At 45.1% G+C, this 22,386-nt stretch overlaps 1 protein-coding gene across 3 annotated transcripts in view; it reads left to right on the top strand.

The window, feature by feature from the left end:
- The window catches only part of IL1RAP (interleukin 1 receptor accessory protein), a 41,345-nt gene that overhangs the window by 15,126 nt on the left and 3,833 nt on the right, over nucleotides 1-22,386 (top strand). Inside the window, exons 3-11 of one of the 3 annotated variants that reach the window (XM_065748568.1) lie at nucleotides 6,901-7,186; nucleotides 7,904-8,096; nucleotides 9,820-9,985; nucleotides 10,952-11,023; nucleotides 12,126-12,255; nucleotides 13,318-13,466; nucleotides 15,625-15,774; nucleotides 16,421-16,564; nucleotides 18,680-19,047. In XM_065748568.1, the coding sequence (XP_065604640.1) occupies nucleotides 6,901-7,186; nucleotides 7,904-8,096; nucleotides 9,820-9,985; nucleotides 10,952-11,023; nucleotides 12,126-12,255; nucleotides 13,318-13,466; nucleotides 15,625-15,774; nucleotides 16,421-16,564; nucleotides 18,680-19,047 (1,658 nt within the window). Of the gene's footprint in view, nucleotides 1-6,900; nucleotides 7,187-7,903; nucleotides 8,097-9,819; nucleotides 9,986-10,951; nucleotides 11,024-12,125; nucleotides 12,256-13,317; nucleotides 13,467-14,640; nucleotides 14,701-15,624; nucleotides 15,775-16,420; nucleotides 16,565-18,679; nucleotides 19,048-22,386 lie in introns of those variants that run through there. The other 2 variants (XM_065748570.1, XM_065748569.1) reach the window with 2 other exon arrangements.

The raw sequence follows: 22,386 nt of genomic DNA, 5'->3' as shown, positions 1-22,386 counted from the left end.
GTTAGCTGGGGCTCAGCTCCACACTAATGATGTGGGTTGGGTTTGTGTGAGGGCATGATCTGCTTGGGAAGAGTGGAAGGGGAGGTGGCGAAGGTAGTGGCAGTCTGGGATAGAAGCGTTTTGGGAAGCTTTGCTGCTTCAGCTGGATGCCTGAGTCTGTTGCTTGCTTGTGTTGTATGGGCACTTCTTTTCTGGTCTTGAAAGTATGTGTGATCTGCAGTTCCTGGGTTTGAGTTCCTTCAGTGTGATCCTTGGGATGTTTTGCAGTGATATTCAGGGTCTTCTGCTTTTCTTGTCATATCTCTGTGCCTCTGTAGCAGGATGCTTAATGACCCAGGTGTTTTAATAGCCAAAGAAAGAATGGCAAAACCCAGCGAAACAAATTTTGGTTTTGTAATGACTTATTTAACATCGTTAGTGTGATGCAGATATACACTGGTTTTGCATATTTTTAAGCCAGTCAAAAAGTATGACATCCAACATGAATACAAAACAATTTACCCCTTTGTACTCATACACAGCTGGTCTGTGTTAGATACTGATTTAACAGATAACTGGAGTGCATCTATAATCCTTCCTTCAGGAAGCACCCTCTTGCTTAGGAAATTCCTCCGAAAGCTGCTCTAGGGTTATCAGGCAGGGTGAGCCCAGCATGGGGTCAAATCCTGCATAGGCTAACATGGGCAGCCGTGGCTTTGAGCAGCCAACAGCCCTGGTCTGGCTCAGGAGGTTGATGCTGCCTCCTGCTCCCCTCCTGCACCAGCTTTTGAGCTCCCATCTGTGCACTGAACAGAGGCAGAGCAGTTACTAGTGGCCAGGGGAAATTTGCAGATTAATAAATTACTGTCTGTAAAATACTTTGAAGATGGGAAGCACTGTGCAGCTCCTCAGGATTATTACTATATTGCTCTTATTCTACTGATGGGGTTCCAGTGGCCTTATTTTCCTTATGATTTGTGACAGCCCCAGAAGCTGAGGAGTTTATTTTAGTGCGTAAAGTCAAAAGAAAAATAGATTAAACTGCATTATTGTCTTCTAAAGAGACTAAATCCCTCCCCCACTGTCTTCTCTTGGGATTTCCTGACTTCCTCCTACTCTTCCATCTCAGCTCCTAGCTGTCCTAATTCAGGATGTGATTTTATAACTATACATACCAGTCTGAGTTATTGCAGTTACGGAATTTTATGGTACCTGTGTGCATGAAGTGATGTGATACTGAGGTTGTATGGACCTGAAGTGGAGACAAACCCTGTGGAACAGAGGTGTGCAGGGTAAGGATGCATAACAGCAGCCTTCAGCTTCCCTCTGCACAGCCAGAGCTGTGCCAGGAGAGCAGAGAAGAGCTTGCTTCTGCTGCTTGGCTGCAGGGGGTTGTGAGGGACAAATCTTGTGCAGATGGCTCACCTTACTGCACAGAAGTACGAAAATGCACGGAAGAAAGCTCACTTGGAGCTGGGAGTGTTGGGTGGTCACTTTTGCAGTCACAGTGCAGTATCTTTTACTGTATTATAAACAGGATGGGAGGCACCCAAGAGCCAGGCTAAGTGCTGCAGTGAGGCTGCACAGCTTTAATTCCACAAGTCCATGGCAGAGCCAGAAGCTGAGCTTGGACCTGAAGTCCCAGCCCATGTCCCATCCGTGGAAAAAAACCCTACCGGCTTGTATACAGCTTTATCATGGCATTAAACAAGCAGACACCTCTTCATGCTGCTTTTCCTATGGATAACTTTGCAACAGGCTGTTCTGTTTCCTTTCTCTTTCCTCCTGTGGTGCTCTACTTTGCTTCACGCAGCAATTTCCTCAATGAAGTGAGATGGAAAGTAGCTATTTGCTCCTCTTCTCTTTCAGGCTTTGAAGCAGTTCATACTCCTACCTTTATTGTTTTGATCTCATGGATTTCCTCCAGGAAAACATGTCAAGATTGCTAGAGAAAGTCGAGCACTTTGTTTTTTTTGTGCTCAGTTGCTGGAGGTAACCAAAATACTCTGCCACATTCAGTAAGCACAGCTTTAATCACAGATAAAGCTCTTGTTCATCAGCTCTGAGCCTGCTCTAAGACAAACAACCACCTCTCCTTGTGTTACAGACTGTGCATGTCTGGGTCAGGATGCTCCAAGTCAGGTGCTGTGGGCTCTGTTGCAGATTGATTGCTTCTCTTTGAGCCAGGCTGACAGAATCTGAAGTGAAACGCACTGTTCAAGTGCTTCTGGAAAAGTTGAGTGCTATATACCAGAAAGTCTTCTTTCTTCCTTCTTTTCTTGATTGTTCTGCCTGTTGAAATGATGAGCATTTGGAGAGAGATGCTGCTCCATCCACAGCACCCTGTGGAGATGCTTCCGTGAGGGCACTACGGCAGTGCCAGATGAACAGTGGGAGATGTGGCTAACATGAGCCCTTCCAGTTCCCACTGATTTCAGTGTGCTCGGAGATACTCTCATTTGTTTTGCTCTGTGCCACCCTCCCTGCACTGCGTTGCACCATCAGGTAGGGGTATGAGCCAAGTGGGAACTGCTGTCCTGCTACACTGCTGTATTTCTCAGCTGTGGAACTAACCACTATAGTGGAGTGTGCCACTGTGCGATGCTGTAGTGCAGGATGTGTGTGTGAAAGCAAAACTGCAGACCCAGTGGAAGTGTGGGTGCTCTTGGCACGTGTCCGCGTAGAAAGAGCTCCCACGTGTGGCAGCTGGCCACAGCTGGCACCTCCCATGCTCTGAGTGCAGCTCCTCCATTCAGCCTGATTTCCCCTGCTTCCCCCTCACTGCAAACTGCTGTGCGCCTGAAAGAGGGTGGGGGAGGCTTTTTATTTTTTTTAAGGTGGTAATGATTAATTCTCACTTAATTGCTTTCCTGGACGAGCTTTCTGCCTCATTGATGCTGACGCTTGTGTCAAGCTAACCGCTGGTTTGGCTGCCCTCCACGCACAGAGGTGAGCTTGGATCAGCTTTGCCTGAAGGTAATACTGCAAAAGAAGGTGGAAAGCTGTGGGGTGCTGCAGTCCCATCCTTTCCTGCTGTGAGGGGGAATAACATCACCCAAGTGGCAGCCCTGCTCTGCAGGTGGGACTGGCCCCCCTCCCGCAGATTAGAGACTGATTTGGCAGGTGGTGGGGTAATTAGTGCAGGCATGATGAATGCCCTGTCGTCAGAGTGGCTCTTTACAACTTCTGTGAAGAAAGAACTGGTGGAAGCCTTTAGTTTGTAGCCCCAGGGAAGGGACAGGGAGAGATGGGGTGGGGGTGGTGTGGAGCTGGTAGAGTTCATTGCTAGAGAATTTTCTGTTAAGTGTGAGGTACTGTGAGTATGCTTGAGATGGCTGCCCAGAACTGCTGAACAGAGAAAAGGGATAGCACTTCTTGGTGTGGATTTACTTTTTTTTTATCCACAGGTTCAGTAGTTTGTCTCCCCTTGAAAATCCAAGTAATTGCACCAGTTTTATTCGCATGAGCACTTCTAATAGGTGCTGCAGGTCTAACTGAAATGCTCCCTTCTGAGATGCGTGCTCCCAAGGAGTAAATGGGTGCAAAAAGTTAAAGGTTAGAAAGGGTTCCAGAAGTGTGCTCACCTCTGTGGAGCCAAGCAACATCATTAGCTTTCTCTCCTTTCATTTTCCACCTTGCATCTGGAGAAGCTGCCTTCTTTGGCTTTTGAAGAGGAGTCTGTTTTGGGAAGCCTGATGTTTAAGCACCAGAGTTAAAAATGGGACAGCTCAGAGTTTCTCTAACAGGAGAGGCTGCTGTATGGCAGTTGATATATCCCCATGAGACAGAGCTGCAGCACACCTTCCAAGCAAGGAAGGCACTTGGAGCTAACTTTTGATTCACCTACATGTTTGCCCCTCAGTTTGCTAGGTTTCCATTTGTCAAGTGAAGTGCTGAAGTCAGTGTGAGTGCTGCTCCCACTTGATTTAATCGAGAGCTGCTCTTAACCCCAGCAGCTTAGTAAGTGTAGGAAACACTTCAGGAGAGAAGAAACTCGCTTCCTAGGCCTAGCTAGTAAGGATAAATGTGAGTGGGTGCAGACTGACACAGCAGTGTTCAAGTTTTGACTGCTTTCAGTAATCAGAGCTCTTGTGTGTTTCTTGCGTATTCTTTCTAGGATGCTCTCTTTATTACAATTACTGGAGTCAGGATACATCAGTGTGTATGTATATTTATCAGTGAGAGCTGAGGTTCTGTGTGAAGTCCTGACCTTTTGAGCCATCTCCAGTGTAGGCTGACCTCCAAGCATCCGCATACTGCACTAGCAGCAAATAGGTTCTGAATTTCTATTGAGAGTTAAACAGTAGAGAGGGTAGAAAATACTATGGTGCCCCAAAATGGAAATACCACTACTGTGGACAGCGTGGCACAGGGTGGAGGGAAGTTGTGTGGAGCACTGCAACTTGTAGCCCTGGTCTACACGTAAAGCCATCCCTCAGCCTGTGCTGTTTGACATCGCTGCCGTGAGCAATGGGTCATGGCACTGCTCTGTGTGCTGTGGGATACACCTAAACGTGACCTGCGTGATGTGATGGCATTCCTGAGATCACTTGAACCCCAAATGCCCATGTATTAGTTACAGTAAAGGACAGCAGCCTATTTCCTCCCTCAACTGAAAAAACAAGACCCATACAATGATGTATTTTTTTCCCATTTTTCCCATTACTCAAAAGCAGTGTACTTTATTTTCATTTACTCATTCCATTAGAACGGGTAAGTAGCTTTACAGTGCTGATTTATGAACTCTTGCAAAATGCAAGAGCTGGTCACGATTGCAAAATTCATTGATCTTTACTCCAAGAATTTCAGTACTGTAATTTTTTATATGGTTTCCTTCCTTTCCAGCCTTGCCATTTGAAGTAATGAGGATGATTTTCCTTTTTTTCAGCCCATGAGGACACTGCAGAGTCAGGTGCAGCAAGGAGAACCCATGTGTTCTGATGTACAGCTGCAGGTCTGCAGGGAGACCTTGTTCCTTTTGGAGGGAGAGGCTTTCTGTATGAAAACAAATGTGAATAGCCATGAGAAGTTTGTCATGCAATTAACAGGCAGTCAGTGGCAGGCTCATTTGTCTTGTTTACTGCTCCATGGAAACTTGACCTAATCCATCAGCTTGATCATTGTGAACCAGCGTACTGGTTCCAGTTGGTTTCCAAGTTGGTTTCTACTGTGGTGGTGATGGGTGACCGTTGACCTTCTCATGGTGTAAGGCTTCCAGTGCTCATTTTGAGATCAAAATGAGCCTTGCCTCTGGCTGCAATAGCTGTGATACTTCCTGATGTTTAGTTTTGAAAGAAGTACCTGTGTGTTTGAGGTGATGGGTTACGGCACTCCTCGGTGCTTTGGGTTTTGGTTTCCTAATACCTGAGCTCTTGTTAGTCTTGCTACCTCCTCCCGGTCTGTTTTGCTTCTTGTCCGAATACCACAGGAGTAGCAGTGCAGTTTTTTTTCATTTACATGATGTATGAAACAGCCAGAAAACATTTCTATTCTTATTGGCCCAGATTATGCCTCCCCATGACTAACCATCACTGAGCCACATGAGTTAGCGGGGCTGCCTTAAAGCGCTGTGGGGCTGTCTTCTCAAAGTCTTCTCTTTGCTTGTTTTAATTAAGTATGAATTTGGGGCCAAGCTACATCCCACTGTCTATTTAAGGAAGATAAAATGCCAGAAATCCTGCTTTGGGCCTGTGAAGTCAGTTCAGAAGAATTGGGCTCAAAGAGCATATTGTATTCTGTTTTTTCCCCTCTGTCCAAGTTCCTCTAATATCTGCGAACTAGAGAAGCTTTGCAATGCTGTCTATGAAGTGGCTGCTGTGTGCTGCGATGTCTCTCCTGGGGCAGCTGCAGGCAGCACCCCTTTCCGTTGAACTCATTCAGGACTCTGAGATGTCAGGCTGCCCTGGTTGCTGCAGGGGGTGTGAGGGCAGAATGCTGTGCCAACTCTGCCCTGGCACCATGGGCAGTACAGGCTGCTCTCAGGTTAGCTGGCACCTTGTTTTGCTTGCATGATACCTCTTTGTGACAGGGCATCCTTCTGGGTGGGAGGAATAGGGTGAAAAGGAGCTTGTGTGGGGGATAAATGAGTGGTGAGTTTGCTGTTTGTTCTGATCCTCTTCACTGGAAGCAATTTAAAAAAGAAATACTGAGAAAAAAAAATCACGAAAGAGCTGCTTTCTATTGCTGCTTTATTTCTGTCAGTCAGAATCTGCCTGAAGCTATGTTCATCCTGTTGGATGGCACTTGGGGAATGTGCTGGGGGCAACTTGGTGATCACCAGGTGAACCTGCTGCTGTCTCCTCCATGCTGGTTTTCCTGCCCCCTCAGCCTCCCTTCCCAGACTTTGCTACGAACAGTCACTACATGTCAATCGGTAGTGTTTGTTAGCATAATGTGCACAAGGTCTCACAAATCTACAGCAGAGAAGTCGGTTCTCATTCCTAGATGCCCCAGTCCAGCTTCCTCTAGCAGGTCAATGGCCCCTACCTCTGAGTGGGTTAATATCTGCAGTGTTCAGTTTTCTCTAGTTCAGGCACCTCTGTTCAGACAGGCACCTCTGGGATTGTTTTCACCCACAGCTTGTCTTCCTATTGTTGTAAAGTTTAAGGTTGAGCACTCCTGGAGCTCTCAGGGGAAGCCTAGTAACAACGGTATCCTACTGTATCTATCTCCCAACAGGATTATACTTTGGAAAAGTATAGGAAATGTACAAAAGAAGGTAGGTGTTTACAGCTTCTCAAGAGCTGAACGTAGTATTGGCGCTACGCTTTGTGAAAGCCAAGTTTGCTTTCCCTTAAAACACTGGATTTTTTTGGCCTCTCACTTTGGTGAAGGCAGGACCAAGGACGTAGGGAATGGATGCAGAATTGTTTTTCTCGTGTAGCTTTGCAAGCTAAGGTGCTTTGTTCTTCGTGGTTGTAGAACGCTGTGATGACTGGGGCGTGGACACCATGAAACAGATCCAGATTTATGACGGGGAACCTGCCAAGATCAAATGCCCACTTTTTGAGACCTTCTTGAAGTACAACTACAGCACAGCCCATTCTGCTGGATTAACCCTGATCTGGTACAGGATTGGGCAGGACCGGGATCTGGAGGAGCCCATTAACTTTCGTCTCCCAGATAATCGAATCAGTAAGGAGAAAGACACCCTTTGGTTCTGGCCTGCTCTCCTCAACGACACTGGGAATTACACGTGCATGCTCAGGTAGGTTGTGTGGCACAGCTTCTTTAATCTCAGGACTTTCATGGAAGCAGGAGGACCGCACTGTTAGTGGTGGATCATTCTGTAGAGAGAAAAGTGTTAATGGGAAAAGAGTGTTACAATTATAAGGCCACTCAACACTGAGCAAATTTACATTGTAATAATGCTTGGAGCCTTGCAAGCATTAACGAACACACCTCTTCTCACTAACTACAAATGTCCATGAAGGTGTTATTGCTGAGCCCATGGCAAAATCCATAGGCACTCACCATTAAGAAGTGGTCTGTATGTCTAGAGTAAAAATAGCTTCAAATGCAAGGGTGGTGTTTTGACTGCATGATAATTTGGCAAAGATTCATGAGATTCAGACTTTTAGGAAATTAGAAGTGTCTCTAAGAGTGCTACAAAATGAACATAGCAGCTGCACAAGAGCGCTTTCTGATCTTCCTTGTGTTATCTCATGTGCCTTGTGTCTTTGGCACTATTATCTGCTTTGCCAGCAGGGGAGCTCGTGTTGCTTATTAGTCATGTTTATGGGCTTTTCTGAGGTGGTGTGGCTATCTCTGGTGCTTCCTTTCACATATGTATGAGCCAGCTAAGGTTGTATATGCCTCATCAAAATGATGACACTCATTATTGCAGATGTGATCTTTATTTCATTATCCTGCTGTAGGAGGAAGATAGTCGTGTCTAATCAACCCTATTTTCCTATGTCCTTAGAAACACAACCTACTGCAGCAAAGTTGCCTTTCCCTTGGAGGTTGTTACAAAAGACCAAGGCTCTTGTGTGAGCCATTCAATAAAACCTGCTGAGCAGATGTTCTACATGGAGTATGCTAATGAGAAGATCATATGTCCAGACATTGATGGGTTTTACCCTGCTGGTGTAACACCAACTGTCAAGTGGTACCAGGTGAGAAGCACTTCTGTCATTTGGGCAGTTTGGGGATTTGGTGTTGTATCTGAAAAAGCAGTGGGGGAGGTGAGAACCACAGAGCTGTATTTTAGAGTCTGTCTGGTGATTAAACTGTTAAAGTTAGTGAAGCTACTGTTACAGCTTTGTTTCCATCAAGTTCTAGGGTAAAATGGTCATTGGATAAGAGAACTAACACTGATGCTATTTATTTGTGTGCATATGTATGTATATTTTGACTTGTGTGTGTAAATGGAGAAGGCTCGAATAGGGAATTTGAGAACTTCAGTTCAGCTGCTGGTAGTATGCCTAACCTACATGGCAAGCAAACTGCTATCTGTGTAATGAAAATCATGATTTTATTCTCTTTTTAGTAAAACAAATATAAAACCACTTTGTAAGTTAGGGAGAATCACCTCCTCTCCAAAATCTTGTGAGGTCAGGGAATGAAGTTGTAGAGTGGGACTCTTCAAGGACCGCAGATGCCATTTGCCACAAATTGGCAAACTTCTTTTCTGAAGATGGAGATATCCTCATTCCATTCTGCTCTGATAATCAGGCTGTTTCTAGCCATCCTCAGGCACATGCCTACACAACTACTGCTAAATTGTATCAGAATTTTTACCTCAGAATTTCTCTTTAGATGAATGCTTTTAGTCAAGAGATGGTAAGAAATTCTCAGGGGACACACAGCCAGAGGGCTGTAGGACTGAATTTTCTAACAGCTTGTAAAGCACTTTCAGATTTCAAGGTAGAAGGTGCTATATGAGTGAACTTAATAGTAAAGAAAGTTGGCAATGAATATCTGCTGTTTAAAAGAAAAAGATAAAAATTTAAAGAATATCCAACTCTGAAATCCTTCAGGAAAAGCTTGCTTTTTTTCTGATAGTTGAAATGTCTTACTTGTACTCTTCATTGAAATTCGCATTTCAACAATCAATTAGGAGGATGAAACAAAAAGCCCCATGGAAATCATTTTTCAGGCAGCAATTCATCCCATGCCTAATAAAAAACATTAAAAATGGTGTATGACCCCTGTTTTAAATTGCCCCATTAGGATCTATCTCACTGGGAAATGCACCATTCCGAAACAATCTCTTAAAAAGTGTGCATATCTTTGGGTTTTATGATAAGCAGATGATATCTTCATTAACTGCTTCCTGAGAACAGGTCTCTACCTTGGTACTTGGCTGAGGTTTCCTGCCTCACCTGGCAGAGAGAGAAGAGTTACTAAGGTTTCTGTATTATAGATTATCATTTGCTATTTGCCAATTCTGGGACCCCATCAACAATTGATGTTGGTCAGGGTAGTGTGATCACTCCTGAAGGAGTGAGAGATGCTGACATCAACCGGGGACGTGTCCTTTAGTCTTGGTATCCATTTGTGAATACATCAGTTTTCTCCTTGTCTGTTTTTACTTCACTCTGCAGGAGTGTTCACCTTGATTGCAAATGCACTTATAGATCAGAAATAGATATGTATTTGAAATCCTCTGTATTTGAGGTGGGATGAAGCTATTAGGACCATCTCTTTCATCACCTGTCTTTTGAGGTGAAAAAAACGGTTTGTATTCCATTGTTCTCAGGGATCATGGCGTTTAGGCCTGAACTACATCAGATACCCAAACATCATATTCATAGTTCCAAAACAGATATGTGCAGTAGGATTTAAACCAACAACTTTCTGAGTCCCAAAACGAGTGCTTTTTCTGCCTGACTCTAGGCCTGCAGGTTAGTGGATGGCTTCAATGAGCGGCACCCTCAAGGGCCCAAGCTTGTCATTGGTGTTGTCCGCAGCGCATATGAAGGGAATTACACCTGCATTGTGACGTTCAGGGACCATGGAAGAACATATAATCTCACCAGAACTGTAAAGATGAAGGTGGTAGGTAAGAATGACTTTAAAAAGTGTAAGCTGCAGGTGGATAACAGCAGAAGTGGTGAAAACTGCTTGAGCCTGTCACAGGGTCTGTTTGTGGTTGTGTTCAGTTTGTGTTACCCAGCTGATCTATCACTACTGTATTTTGGCTTGCTGAGGTCAGCCTTATGTGACTGTCCAGGGTGTGTTGTGCTGGAGGCTCTACACACCACCGATGTCAAATGCATCCAAAGGAATACCAAGGATAACCAGGTTTTGGCTGGTGAGAGGCAGCCTATGAGATGGTCAGGAGTACCCTCTGCTGGCACATGAGTGCATAACCCTGACACTCTTTTTTTGTCTCCAGTGCCCTTCACTCATCATTATTTGGGGGGTTGTCCAATCGTGGCCAGCTTGTCCCATTCCTCTTGCAATCTCAAAGCCCTGTGTACTGAGCTAGAGTGATTTCTGACAGATGGGATTTCAGATCTCCGTGCCAGTGCATGGACAGATCTGCACCATGGTCAAGGGGTTGGCCTTTCCTGCCAGTGAGTTGTAGATCTTAAAAACCTAGTGAACAGTGGAGTGTGCGCTGAGGGGAATGACAAGTACAGCTTTAAGTGCAGAAGTAAATGCCTGTGATCAGAATTTATGTTGGCATCTTATTTTTAGGAGGTAAAAATAAAAAATAATTTCTGGTATAGGTTCATGGAAGGTGCTGAGTCCCAGGAAACATGGAGCTCTTCAGATGTGAGAGGCCCCACACCTTGTATCTAGACTTACCTAAACTTTGAAGGAACCTCAAAATCTGCATCTGGGACTGTTTGGCTTCTAGGACTAGATTCTCCTTTGCTTGAAACTCTGCATACCCTAATGCATCACAAATTAGACAGCAGCATAAGTACTGGGGCAGGGGGGCATCGTGAGTAGAGCTGCAGGGACCACATTTCTCACGAAGCTCAGCCCTCCGTGTGGGCTTCTCTGTTCTCTCCCACAGGCTCTCCTAACAAGGCCTTGCCACCGCAGTTTACCTCCCCAAATAAAGAAGTTGTCTACGAACTGGAAGCAGGTAAATAGCAGTGCCTGCCATCCCTATGGGGATGGGGATGCATGGCCAGTCAGGCAGAGACTTTCCTCTCCCTATGCTTTCCCAGTGCCTCCCCTCACTGAGCACAGCAGCTGCCACAAGCCGTCTGGCAGATGGTTTGTGGTGCTAGTTCTTCATGACAGAATAGGAGGGCATAGCTTTAAAGTTAACTTGTGCACACAGATATATTTTTGTTTAATATTCAGGCAAGGAGATAGAGGACTCCAGTGAACTGGAGCAGCTGCAGAAACAGATGAAATGAGAGCTCTTAGTTACTTAGAGCAATTCCTGTAGGACTTTGTGTCAGTCCTGACCCTGGCTGTAGTTTGTTCCAAACCCTCCCTCTTTCAGCAATGTTGTGGCTTCTGCCTTCTGGCCACTTCTTTGCTCATCTCCTCTCCCTCTCGTTACTTCCTAATTAATGACAGCTCTCCATTTGCTGGCCTTACAGTATTGTGTAGTGGGATATTATACCACTTCCTCTACCCCATCTGTTTAGACTGATAGCTCTTTGGAGCAGTTCCCTATGCTGAATGGATTGTGTCCCGTTACACTGCTGTAATAAATGTCATGCCAATGGTGATGATTACCAGCAGTCTTCACTTTGAAGCACTACTTCTGAGCTCAGAAGATCAGGCTTCTGCCACAGTCTCTGTGAGACTCGTGGGCTGATCATAACAATATTCAGGCTCCCAAGCTTAATCTTGAGGGGAAGTGCCTGAAGAGCTGCTTCCACACCAAAATCTTTCTCTTTAAGGTCACTGTCTGCTGTGCAGTAGGAATGCTTAATACTGCCATGGTTTTCAAGAAGTGGTTGGTGTGGAGCATCTCTATTTGGTTGTCTCATGGTGCAGTCAAGGAATTTCTGAAGTATTTAGGAAAGTGGGATATTTTTTCTGTTTTTCTGTCACAAGTCAGTATGTCTGGGTTATTAAACAGATACCAGATGTCTGAAAGTGTGTGCTGGCCTTGTTTCTTCCTAAAGGGAGACAGAGCTCAGGCTGGTAGGGCCACTGGAAAGCTCAGAAGTGAGTATGGTGCGATTTGTGCTTTGTGACACTTCAATGTGACCATTTCTTCCTAGGAGATGATCTTATTTTGTCCTGTGAGGTCTTTTTCACCTTTCTGAAGGACTCTCGAACTGAGGTGTGGTGGACCATCGATGGGAAAAATACAGATGATGTCATGGACCCCAAGATAAATGTCACACAAAGGTAACACTTGATTTTTCTAACTCTGACCTGGGTCCTGCAGGGGGATATGGGTACAAATAGCAGTACCATAGCCCTGCGAGAGCTGTCTGCAGCATGTTTATGGCTTTTCCAACCGTGAGGGAAGTCTTTAGGCAAATGGTTCAAAGCACGAGGGTGTCACATCTTCTGAGATCTCCTAAAATCCTGTTGCTCTTATATTTCCTCTGCAGGTTCTGGGGCCAAATACTAGTCTAAATTTTGTTTTGAAAGGGAGTGTGGATCTCCACCTTCCCCCTTGGTCAGGTAGTCATGTATCTGCACCGTCCTGCAGTGAGCTCCAGGGAGAAGGCATTTAAACCTTTAAACAGTGCCTTGCCTTAGAGAAAGGTTTGTGGGAGCTTTTGTCTCATTGTTCTCATCATCACCCATTCAGATCTTGGTACCAATACAATCACCTGATGGTATCATGAGATTTCAGAAATGGGCAGTCACAGATTTGTTTAGAGGAATGACTTGAAATAGCTTAAATGACAAAATGTTTCAAGAGACAGAGGCTGAAAACAAATGGTAGCGTTACGTGTAGTATCGATTAGGAGGAATGCAGAGAGATTCAATTATATGAAGAATCCAAATGAGGCTCAGAAGCTTGTTTACTGGGTGCTGGATTAAATATAGAAGGCAATCACTACCTGATTGGTTTGCAAACCATTGTAGAAGATAGAAGGGCAAAAGGAAGTACCTGCAAAATGAGAATAGCAGTAAGTTCAGGCAGAGAGACAAAGTGACTCATCCAGGATTGCACAGGAGAAGTGGAGTGGGCTTGTTCATGGGATCTGTTGCCTTGTGGGCAAGAACCTTCTTTTTCTTTAAAATACGATGACACTGCTGTGGGGAAAGATGTGTGGGTGACTGAATGGCAGAGCTAAGAGGGCTGCAGTCAGTCAGTGGTCTAGTTGGAGGCCTGTAGCTAGCAGTGTCCCACAGGGGTCAGTACTGGATTTAGTCTTCTGCAACTTACTTGTTGGTGACCTGGATGAAGGTATAAGTGTTCAGGTATGTAAAGCTCTAGTTTTCCTCTTGCAGTGAAATTCCTAGAAGGTTTGAAGACAAAACTATCATAAGGACTCTAACAGTTGCAAAAGCCACGCCGGAGGACTTGAAACGCAATTACACTTGCTATGCCAGAAATGCCAGAGGGGAAGGCCATAGCCAGGCCATAGTGCGCATGAAAGGTAAAGTACTTGCAGAGTATGGTTATGAACTGAGGCACACTCACACTGGGCTATCCATCCTGCTTTGAGCCTTGCCCTGCATAACAGAAAGGGAACAATTATTTAATTCAGGCTTTCTTCTTTTTTTCCTAGTGCACACTATTCCCTATGCATAGATGTTATGTTGGTTATATTGCATTTGGTGTTGTGCAGCAAAGCATGCATGTCTCATGCCTGTGCCATGGTCAATTGCCTGGTGAGAATGGGAGAGGGGTAGAGTCTTTCTCACACCATCCATGTACTGCAGCTGATGCGTATTCAAGGAGACAGGTGGTTTGAAATGATTTTGGATTAGTTGGTTGTGTGAGGGTTTTGTGCATTGCAACAGTTATCTGCTGGCATCCTGCAGAAGGGATGTTGCACTCTCTGATGTTACATGGGAAGTGAGGTAGTCTGACTCCTTGCTGTGATGATGCTCCAATCTAGATACAACCACCTCAGTGTGGTTGTTATGGACTGGTCAAGCTTTATTCAGAGTGCATTTTTTTTTTCCTACATCTTTTCCATCACAGTTATTTCTTTCTCTTTCACAGACCCACCTCTCAGTAATAAGAACTGAGCCTTCAGTATAGGTACATAAGTTTTCATGAATAAGGTGGATATTTCTGTTTTATCAACTTCATCTAGAGGTTCAATACAGCTTGCTGTAGATCAGAATTCCCCTCTCCCATATGAGATGCTGGTCTGCCTTGTGGAGATTGTGCTAGACATATTGTTCCTCCTGCTTTTTCCTGTTAAAGTGGGAAGTCTCATATAAATCTATTCTAGATAGTTCTTCCTCTTCATTCTTGGTCCTTGGCTTCTTTCATTTTTAGTCCCATTCATTTGAAATGAACTTTTTCTGGATCACTAGGAAGAAACAATAGACCAAACAGAACAGAAAGACAGAAGCCATCTGCTAGTGTGTTTACTCCATATAATTCTTCTGGAATGGTAATGGTTGTACGTGAAGCAGAAGTGAATCTAAAGCCTTCAAATTCCTTCCCCAGACAGCAGTGCCTAAATGCTGTACCTAGTGGACTGGTCTGCTCTATTCTCCTCTCTTCATCTTATGTTTGCTCCTGCAGCAGCTGAGTGGGTTTACTCTGAGCAGAATTGGTTACTCACAACTCCCCCTTTCTGCTCTGTTCCACAGAAACTTGCAAGATTCGGCCTCACGCACTTCTGGCAGAACAACCTTGAACTAAGGTCACTGGGCATAGGAACACCAGGCATCCTTTGAACCTAACCCCTTGCCACTTATCTTCCAGTCTATAGCAAGTAGCTGTAAATGTTGGCTCCAACTATTTCATTACATTAGGTTATACAAGTTTCCTGTTTTTTTTTTTTTTTTCTGGATGCTTTCCCTTCTTTCCCTTGTACGTCTGCTGCTCATCACCTAGTGAAACTTGTTAAATTCCTTTCATTTTCTCTTTGATAATTAAGTTTCTAATAAAATTTAATAGATCTTGAAATTTGGTGATGTTTCCATTCACTGTTCATATCATGCAGTTTGCCAGCATGCATGTGAGCTGCCACGAGTAACTATTAAAAACTAAAAAAAAAAGAGTTGTCTAGGAATACAGTTTTTTTTCTGACCACAATACAAAGAACTGGAGGGGATGCTGTGATCTTGTTTTGTTGCCCACAGGGTTGTCCTTGTTTGCAAGTGCTTCAGCTTTTCTGATACAAACTGATTCTTCCTTTGTGATAGGAAGCAGTCAGGTCAAGGCTAGTTATATCCTTGCTGTTGTTCTTGGATGCGATGCAAGAACTGTGTGAGATGGGGAGGGAAAGCAGTGGCCATTGCCTTTATGTTGTTGCAGGTGAGCTTTAGCTGACACTTCGAGTAGTATGTGCTGTTGTGCTGCCCAAAGAGGTTGCACGACCCCATGAGAGGATCGCATTCATATGCTGACTTTAGGCTGTGCAAGTGATTTCCATCTGCAGCTCTGCTGTCACGTGTCCTGCCAGACAAGCTTTGGTTTGGCCACCTTCCTCTGAAGGGCCAGCTTGGCTCTTGGCTTTCATTTCCCAGTGTTCCTCTGCATCATTTGACTACATATAGTGCATATTTCCTGCTTAGCTGACAGTACAGCCTGTTTGGTAAACCTGGCCCCTTGTTCTTTTTTGCATCCAGTTGCAGCACCAAAGTACACTGTGGAGCTGGCCTGTGGACTGGGAGCAACCATCCTGCTGGTTGTGGTGCTTATTGTCATCTATCACGTTTATTGGCTTGAAATGGTCCTCTTCTATCGAGCTCATTTTGGAACAGATGAAACTATTCTAGGTAAGGAGTTAAAGGGCTTATTTTGTAAGTAATTGCCTGGCTTCTGATTCTATGCAGGGACTCTCAAATCAGGAGCGATTTGCTTTAATGTGTGGGAAGGCATCCAAAAGGATGAGATAATTAAGTACTCTTTTTCTTCAGTATGACCACATCTTCTCTGTGTTACTGGGGATTTTTCTTCAGGGGAGTATGAGCTGAGATAGTGTCCTCTCTGGGATGAGGAGGGTGTTGGAACTCTTGTTGGGTGAAGGGGGATGATGTGGCTTTCAGAGAGCTTAGGCATAGTGCAAACGTCTGGTGGGATTGCTCAACTGATTAGACAGTGATAAGAGGGAGCAGTGTCAGAAGTGACAGAAAAGGACACATGGGACAGAACGGATTGGTTGTGTTGTTGCAGTCTTTTGTCTTTAGTTTTGTCTTTAGCAGCCCAATGGTGTCTGGGTACCTTCACGTCCAGCCTGGGGCAATCAGAGAAAGCACTGCTGTCTTAGAGCTACAGAAATTGATGTCTTGACCTGCAATACCTGGGCTCAAAGTGAGCCTTTGTATTTGCTTTTCCCCTGAGGAAAGTCAAAGACTCAGCATGTGCAGCATCACAAGTGTCTCTTCTGCTGTTTGTGTTTCTCTGCATTCTCTCAATGCTCAGATGGGAAGGAGTATGATGTGTATGTGTCCTACGCACGCAATGCAGAGGAGGAAGAATTTGTGCTGCTGACGCTACGGGGAGTCCTGGAAAATGAATTTGGGTACAAGCTGTGTATCTTCGACAGAGACAGCCTCCCTGGGGGAAGTGAGTACTTCACAGGGGCTGTGCTCCATGTGCATCCTTTCCTCTTTATTGGTTGTTGAGCTACTGATCATAAAATCATAAAACTGTAGAGTGGCTTGGGTTGGAAGGGACCTTAAAGATATAGTTTCAATCTGCCTGCTGGGGGCTGGGATAACTGATCAGAGCTGGCCTTTCCAGCTTTCATCCTCCCTATCTCCAAGAAGAATCTTCTGTTGGTATCTTCTCATGTTTTTGCTTCACGTGACAGTGTCACAAATGTCCACAGAAGCTTTTCTGGTGGCCTGGAACAAGTGGTGGCTGTGGTCATTTCAGTTGCTTTCTCTAAGAGTGATGTATGGGAGTGGTTGTTTTTATCAGCACAAAGGAAATCTCTACTGGCATTGACACACAACCTCTGAGCTGCTTTAGGAGATAAAGTCAAGGCTTAAAAAGAAAAAAAAGTGATGCTGGACTGGGCATTGGTGAACACCTGGAATAACCAGAAATGCCTGCTTCAGCAAGGTGTGGAGTGTGCCCTACCAGCATCTCTGAGATGATAATGCCTCCTCCCAGGAGGCTTCCTACTCATCTTCATTAATTAGAAAATCTGTGTCTAACATAGCAAAAAAATTGGTTGTTATGGTTAAGAATATTTTGTTGTATGTAGGATACAGAAAATCAACCAGAATGGAAGTTTGTGAAACTGAGGCTGACAGAGCATCTTCCACCACTCTGCTGCCTAAGATTGCTATGGGCCAGAAGCATACTCACCAACTTCATGTAGAAACTTATTTAATTCCCCAGTCTTCTGGGGCTGTTGTAAACACTGCCTGTTAAGAAGGCTACAGGTGAGCGCAGCTGCCTTTAGTGTTGCCTACCAGCCTGTGCCCCTTGTCTCCCAGAAGAGGTCAGAGGGCAGTAGTTTTGACAGCGTAAAGACCCAAACCAGTGCGGTCCAGTACTTGATATTTGCAAGATCATTGGGAAGGCAGAATGAACATGAGCTAGCTTGAAACAGACACAAGACTGTCAAAGTGAGCGACACAACACCAGGCAGCCCAGCTGCTGCACTGGGCTTTGCAGGACCTCTGCTGGCTCCAGGCAGACTGACTTTCCTACTAGTTGCTCCTCAAGACACCCATCTTTCCCTGTGTTCCACTCTGCCACTTTTTCTATTGCTCTTCCTTTAGAGAGTTTCATTTTCTTTCCAGCACAGTAATCCTGAGCTCCCTTGCCCTTCACCATCACCCAAAAGGTGCTCCCATCTCAACTCACTGCCAGCCTCAATCCAGTGACTCTGAGGACCAGCCTCGCTGAGATTTGCTTTGTTGGCTCGCGACTGCAGTCAGCAGTGCTGCTGGGCACTCCCAACTGCTTCTGAGCTAGGATTTGACTAATCTTCTTGGGGAAGCACAGCAGGCCAGGAAATAGCTTTTGGCAGCTGGTGCCATGCCTCTGGAGTGTGCATCTGTGTTGTTGGGAGAGTTATGTTGTCCTTGGTGAAGGAACAGTGGGAGATTGATTATCCTATGACTTTGCTGACAGGAACTAATCAAATGAGCTTGACAGCTAAATGAAGTTGCCTGTCTGTGTTATTTTATTCTCCATTGTGTTTTTTGACCACTCAGGAGCATTCTGTTGTCAGTGCAATGAGGGAAACCCTGCAGCAGAGAGAGCAAGCACTGTGATTCATGCTTACAGGGGATTTTCACATTAATTACAGAAAGGTGGCTAAGGACAATCTACATACAGGTTTTAGAAAAACAAAGATGATCCACAGTTACCATGATATTTGTCATTTTTGGACACATCATTAGAAGTCTTCTGAATAGTTTACTTGTCACTTTTGGCAATGCTGAGATCTGCTTTTATCAATGATAGCTGCAGGAACAACTAGTGTAAAATTGATTAATATAACAGTATTTCCTAAGTAAATTAACCCATGAGAAACAGAGGTTCTCCTGTGGGATGATGGGCTAGGAGGTCTTACAGAGCTTGGGAAGCACCAGTGTGGTCTTTGGAAGGGGCATCTGAGGGATTTCATCATCCCCTTCTAAAAGCTATGTGGAATCACATGAGCAGCTCAGCAGCCTGTTCTCAGCCATCACTAACCACCCTGATGTTTCTTTCTCCCAGTTGTCACAGATGAAACCCTGAGCTTCATCCAGAAAAGCCAACGCCTGCTTGTTGTCCTGAGCCCCAACTATGTCTTGCAGGGGACACAGGCCTTGCTGGAGCTCAAGGCTGGTCTAGAGAATATGGCCTCCAAGGGCAACATCAAAGTCATTCTAGTGCAGTACAAAGTCATCAAGAAGAGCAAAGTGAAGGAGCTGAAGCAAGCCAAGGCAGCCTTGACTATCATTAAATGGAAAGGAGAGAAATCAAAGTTCCCGAAGGGCAGGTTCTGGAAACAGCTACAGGTGGAACTGCCAGTAAAAAAAATTATTAGGAGTTCAAGCCTTGATGGGCAAGAGCCCTCATACGTCTCCCTGAGAAATGTTTGAGCAAAAAAAATGTTTCAGCAAAAAAAACCCCAACAAAACAAAAACAAAAAGGAAACAAACAAAAACAAACAAAAAAACAACAAAAACATCAACCCAGAACCTACCCTCGAAACAAAAAGCCCACCAGAAGTATAGAAGCTAGGCCAGGGAATGGGTGGGTCTATGTCCCAAGTGTTTCAGAGGACAGTTGTGCCTCCCTGTAGCTTTTCTACTGTTCTGGCATTAGAAAGACCAAAGATACACGCACTCCCCTCTGTGATTGCACGCCCTTGTAATGAACCAGAGAAGCCCGGGTCTCTTATTTGGGGTCTTCAGGTGGGGTGCAGCCTGCACCTTGTGATAATGTAGCATTTGTATGCGCTGATACTCTTTGATCCAATTCCTATGGGATGTTCCTTAGCTTCCTCTCCTCCATTCACTCTGTCCTGATTCTTGTTCCCAATAGCAGAGTTTGGGGTTCAGTTTGAATGGCGGCTCCAATAAAGAGCCTTTCATTTTGACCTGGAGAGCTGGGCAGCAGTGAAGCAGGTGAGGTTTAACAAAAGCAAGTGTAGAGTCTTGAACCTGGGAAGGAATAACCACAAGTATCATTATGCATTGGGGGATGACCTGGAAAGGAGCTCTGTGGAGAAGGACCTGAGGGTCCTGGTGGATGACAGGTTAGCCACAAGCTAGTGGTGTGCCCTGGTGGCCAAGAAGGCCAATGGGATTCTGGGGTGCACTGAACATGACCAGCAGGTCAGGAAAGGTGATCTTCTCCCTCTCCTCAGCTCTGGTCAGGCCTCACCTGGAGTACTGCATCCAGTTCTGGACTCCCTGGTACAAAAAAAGACAGAGATCTGGAGAGAGTCCAGCTAAGGGACCCAAAGATAATGAAGGACCTGCAGCATCTCCCCTGAGAGGAAAGGCTGAGTGAACTGGATCTGTTTAGCCTTGAGAAAAGAAGACTCAGAGGTGATCTTATTAATGTTTATTCACACCTCAAGTGTGGGAGTCAACCGGACACGGCCAACCTCTTTTCAGAGATCTGTGGGGACAGGACAAGGGGAAATGGCCATAAACTTGTGCATAGGAAGTTCTGCACCAATATGTGAGGGAACTTCTTCACAGTGAGGATGATGGAGCACTGGCACAGGCTGCCCAGGGAGGTTGTGGATTCTTCTTCTCTGAAGATATTCAAGACTTGCTTGGATGCCTACCTGTGCAGCTTGCTGCAGGGAGCCTACTTTGCAGGGGGAGTTGGACTAGAAGACCTCTGGAGGTCCCTTCCGACCCCTACAATTCTGTGATCTGTGTCCCAGCCCTGTAGTCCTGATTACTGTGTGACCACACATTCCTATATCATAAACTCTTGAAGCTCCTCACCTTCTCTCCCCATGTTTCTATAGGAGCTGATGCATTCAGGTAGTTTAGCAATATGGAATTGCTGTTACAAAAGCAATATATGTATACATTTTTTATTAACATGCTCTTATAGGTGCTATTTGTATTGTAGCATTTCTACTAATAAGTGGTCTGTCTCTAGAGCTGTTCATCCTTGTGTTCCAGGGGATACCCCTCATTAGCACAGGCCGAGGAGCATCTTCGAGAGATGAAGAAGTACTTAGAGAAGTAAGCTCAGGGATTTCCCAAGCACTGCAACAAACCCCAATATACTACTGAACCTACCTGCTGTCTCTGTGCTGCTGGCTGGGGAAAGCATTGTGCAGGGTACTGCTGGCGGCTTTGGGAGATCAGTGGTTATATGCTCAACTCTCCAGGGAATCCAGCAAAGTTACTTGAGCTTACTGAAAGTTCCATCCAGGTGGGTAAGACTTAGTGTGCTAAGACTTAGTGTGCTCCACCTGGGTCTGAATAACAGCTGTTCGTCTTTTGGGGCTGAGGTTTAAACTGGCTTTGGTTTTACAGAGCAAACTTCTACCCCTCTTGTTTCCAGTTGTTGAATATTTCAGCTTCTGCAATTTTTGCACATAATGCAAGTATGAAACCCACTGAGTACAAGCCATTGCTTCAATAGAAGGCAATGAGCTGAGCATAGGAAAATACAATGTAGATTAACTCCCAGCACACAACCCTTTCAGCATAGAAATGAGGGTGTCCCCTCCCTTGTAGCACAGAGCAGAGCACAGCAGGACCCTGGCATTGATTGGTGCTGTTATTCACAAAGTTTTTACATAATACTAGAAGCTCCAGGGGTGTCATTTCTCCTGTAGCTCCCTGTACAAGGGCCTTCCCACTTAATTGTGGAATTCAGCGCTATACACACTAAGTGCATGCTTATTTTGTGTAGACAGTGTGTGCTCCTGAGTCTCTTCTGACTCACGGTTTCTTTCTGTTGGTGTTCAATGGGTGAAACATAGCTGTTGAAAATGGCATTAAAAAAGCACTATGAAGTGGTGTCTGTGCACTATTCACTTAGCTGGCAACAAGGTTTGAGGATGTCCTAGTGAGCAGCCCAGCCTTGAAGGTGTGGGAGTGAATCCTAGCGTCAGCAAAGCCCCTGCTTGTAGCATCTTTTGCTTAATAGTGTTTTGGCAGGGCAGCAGGCAGCCCCAGCCACCCACATCGTTAGGGCAGGTGCTATACCAATGTGGAACACATAGCAATTCCTTTTATTCCACTTCCATTTTCATCCCTTACACACTCTTTCCCTCACTCCCAAATAAGTTTTGCTGTAAGCGCACATGAAAAGTTGCAGTCAGCTTTGCTGAAGGTCGCAGAGAGCCTCATCTGCTCAGGACATGGAAAAGCTCTGCTGTTACTGAACCTACTTCCCATGGCAGTCTGTAGAGGGACAGAGCTGCTCCCTGCACTCCAGGAAGTTTCAATGACAGGAGGCAGCACTTCTCAGCACTTCAGCTTCAGGAGAAGCTTTATGAGCCCTGCATCATTTTGCCCAGCTTCCCATTTTTATTAGGGATTTCAGCATCCCTGTAATCAGCTGCAAGATCTCCAAGCAGAAGGAAGGCCATGAGGCCAAAGCAGGACTGCGTTAGAGTCTGATTGTTAAAAACTTGACTTAAAAATATGCATCACCATGGGCCTCATGGGGATCTTCCACACAGGGATGGACTCCCGTCCCTGGGAGCTGCTCCAGTACACCTGCCATTTCATCCAGTGCCACATCTGGTTTCCATGATGGCTCCTGTCACAGCATCTGTCCAGTTCAGTTGATTTGTTTGTGTCTCTGTACCGTAATCTAACATTTATCAACGTGCAGTTCATACAGAGTTCCTCATTGTTATTTCTTAGAGAAACAGCCTTGAACAAATTGGAAATAATATTTTTCTCCCTATACTCTTTGATGTCCTGTAACTGTTACAGAGTTTTCCCTTCTCT

This window comes from Cyrtonyx montezumae, unplaced genomic scaffold (assembly GCF_038088225.1).
Source record: "Cyrtonyx montezumae isolate F1298 unplaced genomic scaffold, pur_monq_1.0 scaffold_5, whole genome shotgun sequence".
In the NCBI taxonomy this organism is placed as follows: domain Eukaryota; kingdom Metazoa; phylum Chordata; class Aves; order Galliformes; family Odontophoridae; genus Cyrtonyx; species Cyrtonyx montezumae.
The sequence above is the reverse complement of the archived record's forward strand: the minus strand, read 5'-3'. Positions and strand labels throughout refer to the sequence as shown.